The sequence below is a fragment of the Rhineura floridana genome, chromosome 17 (genome assembly GCF_030035675.1).
Source record: "Rhineura floridana isolate rRhiFlo1 chromosome 17, rRhiFlo1.hap2, whole genome shotgun sequence".
NCBI lineage: Eukaryota > Metazoa > Chordata > Lepidosauria > Squamata > Rhineuridae > Rhineura > Rhineura floridana.
Window position 1 is genome coordinate 25,712,775 of NC_084496.1, and position 8,375 is coordinate 25,721,149.

Consider the following 8,375-nt stretch of genomic DNA (forward strand, 5'->3'; position numbering starts at 1 on the left):
AATTATCCGCTTGCAAAATACCTTTCATTTTGACAACCGAGATGGAGACAAGGCCCATAAACTGAGGGAGGGGAGATATGGAATGCACGTTGTCCTCCTCCCAAAACATTATTGGCAACTGCATCTGGTTTACATTTAGGAGCACAGCTGCCTTACACTGAATCAGGCCATTGTTCCTAGCTCAGTATTGCCCAGACTGACAACTAGGAATGTACGAAGGGCAGCAAACGTAAAGAAGGCCATTTAACAGAAAGAAGAAAAACATATTAAAAACATTGTAAAGCACTGTTTAAAATATTCTAAAACCCAGCTTAAAAACGTTCTTTCATCAGTGACCTTCATGTTGCCAGGAACAGTCCCCTTCAGCCATCCAATGCCTGGGTAAACAGGAATGTTTTCAAATTCCTCCTGAAAGTTCGTAGTGATGGAGACAGACACACCTCACTGGGGAGGGCATTCCACAAATGGGGAGCCACCACTGGAATGGCCCTGCCATGGTCCAGCACCAACCAGGAGGCAACCGGCGATGGCACCACCAACAAGGCCTCGCCTGCTGATCAAGTTAGAAGGGCCAATAGCCTGTCTTGACATAAGGCTGCTTCCTCTGTTCATATGGTTAAAAGCCCTGTCTTCCTCAGGTGCTGGTTTTCAACTTGCAGGGAGACGAGCAGTCAAAAATCTCCTGCCTTCAGTCTGAAGGGGTGGATAGGTCACCTTCCCACTCTGCCACCCCAAATTCTTAACGTGTTGTTCTGCTAGCATGTGTAGATAAGGACTTGACCTTCTGTTTTGGCATTAGGCTCCTATCCACATCATACGTTTAAAGCACATGGCTTCCCATAAAGAGTCCCAGGAACTGTACTCACAGAGCGACAATTTTCAGCACCCTTTCCCCCCAGTTTTTATTTACAATTGTAACAGAAAAGAAGAAAAACGAATGATGATGATGATTCTCAGCAAACTACAGTTCCCAGTATTCCTTGGGAGGGAGACGTGCTTTAAATGTGCTTTGAAAGTATGGTGTGGATGTGACCTAGGAAGAGGTAGTGGCAAAGAGGTAATCTCATGGCAAGCTGCTTCTGCTTCTTCTTCATTGTCTTCTTTTATTCTTTTTTGGTCTCCCCTCCAAAATGTTGTACCCTTCCTTCCCTCCCCGTTCTCTCCCCCAGGCCTTTCACAGAAGAAATCTATCACCAAAAGGCAACCAAGAGCAAATAGTCCTGGCCTTGGTTGCGGAGGCTCAAGAGGAACAGGTTGGTTCAGAAGCAGGAAGCTGGTTCGCCCCCCACACCCAAACCACCAGCGCAAGATAATTTGACAGGATATGAAAAGTTCCGCCTGACTTCTGATCATGCTTTCCACAAACTCTTCAAAAGTCCCTTTTTAAGATGGAATTGGGAGGGAGCGGATACAGGAGGAGGATTCCCGTCCTTCACAAAGACTCTCACCAACCCCAGATTTTTTGGGGGGGATTCTTTTTTTAGGTAACCACACCCACACATACACATAGACACAGAACAAAAAAAGGTGGTTAAAAAAAAGATTCCTCTCCAGGGAGAAAAGCCACAAGAGCACAAGTGCACTGAGCATTAGGAAATGTGCTTGAATTCCGCCTAGTTTGGATTTGGTACTGAATTTTCTATTCATTTCTTTATCTCTATCGTTGCGGGCTGGATTTTTATGTAGCAGTTTTCTGTGACTATTTTCGAAAACAGATTTTTTTAAAAAAACACCTCTAAAATATCAATATTAAGGATGGTTTTACTGATATTTTAAAAGTATTGATATTTCCTTAAAAACAGTGATATTAATATCAGTATTTTTCACGAGGGAAAAAACTGATTGGTAAAAGCAGCAGCTAGCGGACGCAGAAAAACTTAAATCAATACCGGCCTGTTAGGTCGACGGAATGCTTTCGAAGAGGCACCAGCTAATGGACCTCCTCCCAGCTGAGCATACCCTAGGGCAGTGGTTCCCAACCTTTATGAGCACAGGACCCCCTTTATAAACTGAAAAAAAAATTGTGACCCCCTCCCCTCAGGGAGGCAGGCTGGCTACCAGGAAGGAAGGGGGAAAGCAGCCTTTCTTTGCAGGCTTGCTTCTTTTTGCTTCACAAAAAGCCCTCTCCTCTCATTCTAAGCAAGGGCGCTGTCAGTAGCGGCAGTGCAAGGAGACGGGAATCAGTGATAGTAATCCCCTCTTCTTCCTGGTAGCTCCACCCTCAGCCTCCTTTGGCATCTGCCAGGTATTTTATAGGCAGATGCCTGCCCTTAGTGCGCCTGAAAGATGCTCTGGCGCTTCAGCAAAAGGCCTCCCCTCTCGTTTGGAGCAAGGGGGAGGTGTCATCTGCAGTGCCAGTGGGAAGCAGACAGTGTCGAGGGAGTGAAGACTTCTTTAAAAAATAATAATAATAAATTCATTTATTTACTGTTCACGGCCCCCTCTGGATTACTTCATGGACTCCCTGGGGGTCCCAGCCCCCAGGTTGGGAACCACTGCCCTAGGGTTTGCTGCTGTCAGTATGTGGGGGCTGGTGATAACCTTTGGGAGGGGAAGTGGGGGTTAGGAGCCCAGGTTTGGAGGCATGGCTTGTGTGAGAAACCCTGGTGCTCCAATTCCTCACGCAATCTTCTCACCTCAACGCAAACATTTTGAGATCATTCTTGTGCTACCTCTCCTCATGGTGTTTCAGCCAGCGGATTGTGGCTTGGAAGCTTCACAGGTACCAGAGGATATTTCACCAAGACGTTCCACAGGTTACGGCTGAAACACATGATCAGAACAGTTATGTGATGCAGCTTTTGCAGGGCTGAACCATTCCATGCCGCAGTTGGAGAATTGACGTGTTTTGAGCAATCATCCCCTTTTCTAGAAAACCAAGCCCCTCTCCATAGAAGAGGACTAGGCTAAACGGTCTTATATATGACAGAGCAGTTCTCCCCACCTGCAGTCTGAAATGGTACATCCCGTCAAAGCTACATCACATGACTCTGCTGCTTGATCATTTCAGTCCTCAGCTTTGCTGTTTGGGTCATGCACATCCACTGTTCCTCATGACTTACTTGAGATGCGCTCTGCACTCACCTTCATGTCTCTGATGTCTTCAGAGCCAACTTCTTGGCCTCTGGCCTTTCTGCTTGCCCTGGCTCTCTCTACATCATTGGCTGACCTGCTGTGACGTCACGCAGTGGGACTTGGAAGGCAGAGGTGCAATGGTCCCTCTCGCTACCATTACGGAGAGCCTTAAGTTAAATGGCTGAGTGCCAAGGTGGAAGTTGTTAGAACCTGAATTTCAAACTATTGTGAGCAACTTTTCTTATATTAAACTGCAGAAGTATTATCTAGATCAGCCTTTCCCAACCTTTGGGTCACCACATGTTGCTGGATTACAACTCCCATCAGCTCCAGGCAGCACGGCCAATGGTCAGGAATGATGGGAATTGTAGTCCAGCGACATCTGGGGACCCAAAGGCTGGGAAAGGCCGATCTAGAGCCTGACTCCAGTTTATCCAGATCAAATACCTCCAGGGGTGGGAGTGGGGAAGTCACAGTACGACCTTCCCCACAATTCAAATAACATTACATGAAAATCACAAATATTTCCCTCTGCCTACCTGTCGCAAAAACCCTCCGTGGTGCAGAGTGGTAAGCAGCGGTAACACAGCCGAAGCTCTGCTCACGGCTGGAGTTCGATTCCAACAGAAGGAGGAAGTCGAATCTCCGGTAAAAGGGATCGAGGTCCACTCAGCCTTCCATCCATCCGTGGTCGGTGAAATGAGTACCTGGCACATACTGGGGGGTAAAGAAAGGCCGGGGAAGGAACTGGCAAACCCACCCCATATATACGGTCTGCCTAGTAAATGTCGCAAGACGTCACCCTAAGAGTCGGAAATGACTCGCACTATAAGTGCGGGGACACCTTTACCTTTACCTTACCTTTCCCAATGCAAAGCAAATTGCTGCTTGGATTGCTAAAAGTTGAAATGTACTCTTAACATTTACTGCAGCTGAGGTCACATCTATGACAACATGCTGAAGCTGGCTTTTCTAGCATGGCTTTCCTTCAGAAATGCATGTGTTTGTGTCTGTCGAGTACCACTGCCCATATTTCCAGACCAGGCTGAAAAGATTATGACATTTGTAAAGCACTTTGAAGATCAAGGGATGGAAAAACTATCAGGTATTAGGAATCTGAGGCCTTTTTTGCTCTGCTATAAATTCTTTTCACTGTTTTCTCTCCCTATTGCGTTCTTGTTTCTGCTTCTATCACTTTCTGACCTGGTGCTAAGGAAACATGTAGCTGCCATTCCTCTCCCATTGTTTCCAAGCTCTTCCAGACAATTGCAGATATCAGCTTCTGAGGTGTACTCAAATTCCTTCCGCAGCTGCCCTTATCTTCTCTCCTTCGCAGATTTTAACTTTCTGAATTAGCTCTGATAATCCAGAATATACTGAAGAACTGCCAGAAAGAGCCAGATTAACCATTATATCAGTGATTCCCAAACTTTTGGGGGGCACGGATATCTTGAAAATGGCGGAGGATCTGTTGTAGCAATTGCACTGCCCCGTGCTAGATGCTGTATGATTTTGTAATTGTATTTTTGTTGCTTTTATTTCTTACGCTGCATTTTATTGTATTACAATTTCCATAGAATTCAAATTGTAATAAAAAAAGCAATATAAGAAATGTAAGGAACAACACAAATACAGTTAAACATTGATATGAATGTTTAATGTGGACATCACATGGATCACCGGAGACCAGTTTGGGAGCTTCTGCGTTACATTAAGTATATTATAGCATGGAAGTCCATGTCAAATTCAGGTTTTATATCCTGGTAGAGTTACCCTATTATTTTTTGTTCTGTGCAGAACAGTTGAACCTCAAGGTCTTGAGTGCTAACCACCCATTTGAAAAATAAACAAAACACAGAACTCCATGTGTGTGTGAAGGTTTATTGGTTTGTTTTACCTCGTTATGAGCAACACATTAACATTTTCTATGTGATTTGGTCTGGCTGGTCAATTGACCGTAATTAATCTAATAATAAAAAAATATGTGATTTGGTTGCTTCTCTGTCAACCTTGTTCACAATGACTTTTTAAAAAGGATTGTGCAGTTAGATCATTTTCCAAGCCTCTCTTGACTTCATGTTGGTAATATGGCCCTGGTGCCCATAACGACTGAGCAAAAAAAAAAATGCATTATTCCAACAATATGTGTCACTGTATACTGATCTAGCTTATAGTAAAAGGACTAAATCAGCTTCCAATTGCTGATAGGCACATCTGGAAGTTTCCAGAAGAAAGAGGAGCCTGCCCCATACATTCCAATTGTCCTTATTTGATAGGGGTGGCAGGATCTGTCCATTTCAGTTCTCTCTGTTTCCCAGTTTTTCTAATCTTAAATTCAGTTCTCTATATTTCCATAGCAATTTGTGATTTATTTTTTTAAAAAACCTCATAAAAATTCGGCAACATTTTAATACAAATTTCTCCTAACAAACACGAGTTTGGGATATTATTTTCACCGATATAGCATTTTTATTTGCATTTCCCTTTAATATATGTTATCTTTGTACATACTGTTTGGAGAACTTAGATTACAGTATTGTAGAAGTGCCAGTTTCAAAAGACAGCTGTGTTTCAGTTTGCATATTGGTTTGAGAAATGTGAATTGGGTCATCCTGGATTAAAATACAAACAAAAGAATTTCTCCTCTTATCCCAACACCCTGATAAATCATGTTCTGGTTTTGTTCCATTTCCTCCCACTTTGGAGAGTGCTTTGTTTAAAACTTTATTAGTGTGAGCTGCGAGAGAGACAGAGATGGATCCGGGAGCACCCCCAGACTATGAACCTGCTCTTACAGACTGAGTATGACCCCATCCAAAGCAGACAATTGACCAGTTATCCGGACTCAGAAACCCCTTGCCCACAGTGCCTCCAACTTACTAGGATTCAGAGTCAATTTATTGGCTCTCATCCAGCCCACCACCACCGAGTCCAGACACCAGTCCAGGGCTTGCATGGCCTCTCCGGATTCAGATGTTACAAAGAAATAGAGCTGGGTATCATCCCAGCTATGAATTGTTCTTCTGATACCAGTATCTGTTTCTCTCTTCCGGGTATTTTTCTGCTACCATAAATATTTACCTTAGAATCATAGAATAGTAGAGTTGGAAGAGGCCTCTAAGGCCATCGAGTCCAATCCCCTGCTCAGTGCAGGAATCCAAATCAAAGCATACCCAACAGGTGGTTGTCCATTCCACCTACTGTGGTAGCTTTGTCACCAGCCACTGTAAGACTTGTTCTGTGTGGTAACTAGGCCAAGAATCAGGGGTGTGTGAAAATCAAAATGGATGTTATTTAACAGAAGTAATAATTATAAACAAGTTTACTCAATATTCAGTTTCTCAAAACCTGTGGTTATAAGATAATGTTCACTGGTTTCATTTGTTACTCTTGGCGAAATCTCAGAGAATAAAAACACAACCCTGCCTCTCCTACCCGTCAAACCACTTCCCTCAAAAATCCAACCCTCCCTCAAGATCTCTGGCCCTATCTAACTGGCAATTCTAATGCACATTGATAAGCACACCATCTCCCATTCACTCAGTCAATCAGCAAATAGCACTTCTCGACATTTTAACTCACTCCCCTCCCTCTCTCCATACCATGTTTACTCTAATACAAAACCCATTCCAAAACATTTGTTTAACTGCTTATAACAAGCAGTTATATTCCAGGAAACTGGAAACAAAGCCCTATGAGGAGAAACGGAAAGAACTGGGCATTGTTTAGCCTTGAGAAGATTGAGGGGAGACATGATAGCACTCTTCAAGTCCTTGAAAGCTTGCCACACAGAGGAGGGCCAGGATCACTTCTCCATCATCCCAGAGTGCAGAACACAGAATGGGCTCAAGCTACAGGAAGCCAGATTTCAGCTGAACATCAGGAAAAATGTCCTAACTGTTAGAACGGTACGACAATGGAACCAATGACCTAAGGAATTGGTGGGCTCTGCAACCTTGTAGGCATTCAAGAGGCAGCTGGACAGCCACCTGTCCGGAATGCTTTAAGTTGGATTCCTGCATTGAGCAGAGGTTGGACTCAATGGCCTTATAGACCCTTTCCAACTTTGCTATTCTAAATTCTATGAACCCATGTAAACTGAAACATCACACCTCCATCCCAACACTGGTGTTGCTGCAGCTAACCTGGATAGCTCTGGGATGAGGCAGGGTGATGGTGAAGTCAAAACTGCACAGACACTCCTGTGTCCAATGCTCTTCTCAGGGCATCCCTGCAGCCCTACCCTCACGGCTGCCCCATCCCCTCCAAGCACCATCCAGATAAACAGGTGTCCAGAGAGTGGCTGTGTGACCCATCCCACTGTCTGCTACTGCCTGGAGTGATCTCCTTGCATGGGCCCAAGTTAGCTTTGCTTGAGGCTAATGCTGACAACTGCTTTGGTATACTGTTGCATAATCCATAAATCTGCTAAGCGGGAGATGAAAAAAGGAGGTGTTAGCAACAACAGATTCCAGGTCTGTCCTGTTCTTTGCAATTGGTGGCTTGGATTTTCCTGGTATTTTTTCCTGGTATTTAAAGGAGAACTTTAGAATATTGTTTTCACTTGCGGTTGGGGGGGTGTTACTCCCTCCTCAAACTGCCACTTTTAGCTTCTTAACGGTATTTGTGGTGGAAGATTAAATAGCTTTTGCTCCCCAGTTCTCGGGAAACGTTAAAGTCGTCATTAACTGCTCTGCAGATTTCGAAGAACCAGAGCAGACCTGTCTGGCAGCGCCTCCACTCCTGACACGAGGGTTGTCGTCTCCTAGTTGGTTCCAGTAAAAGGCACCTCTGTCGATCAATTGGTTCACCTTTATTAACAGCAAGCCTTCTCCAACGTGGTGCCAACCTCAAGCAATTGCTCCCAGGAATGGGACTGGACCAGACATTTTTGTCACCTGAAGCTCCCGGTGTAGTGACCGATCAGACAAAATAAAACCCTGATCACTGGTTTACAGATAAGTATTATACAGCCACTAGAGTGGCTGTATACTATAGCCAGCGTGGATTTTTCACATTCCGCAATGTTAAATTGAAAATACCCCCCATGCCATTCTGATGCTTCCCATAAGCTCATTTCAAAACAAACCCTTACAAAACGTATACTACTGAACTCAGAAACGCTTACTTAACAACCCTCACAATTGTCATGGCGATACACAAAACGGTCGGAGAGAATCGAGAGTTCAAAGTCTAAAAAGAGAGAAAGAAAACCTCAGAACCCTTTTGGACTTTTTTCTCTGAGAGTTCTCATAATCTGTTGAAATTTATTAAAAATCAGCCATGTTCACAGAGTACCT

At 44.2% G+C, this 8,375-nt stretch overlaps 1 protein-coding gene across 5 annotated transcripts in view; it reads left to right on the forward strand.

Moving 5' to 3' along the window:
* PEMT (phosphatidylethanolamine N-methyltransferase) overlaps positions 1-4,935 on the forward strand; it is a 98,726-nt gene extending 93,791 nt beyond the window's left edge. For all 5 annotated transcript variants that reach the window (XM_061599755.1, XM_061599758.1, XM_061599754.1 and 2 more), the window contains one exon: positions 1,170-4,935. In XM_061599755.1, the coding sequence (XP_061455739.1) occupies positions 1,170-1,218 (49 nt within the window). In that variant the 3' untranslated portion in view covers positions 1,219-4,935. The remainder of the gene's footprint in view (positions 1-1,169) is intronic.
* The last annotated feature ends 3,440 nt before the right edge of the window (positions 4,936-8,375 follow it).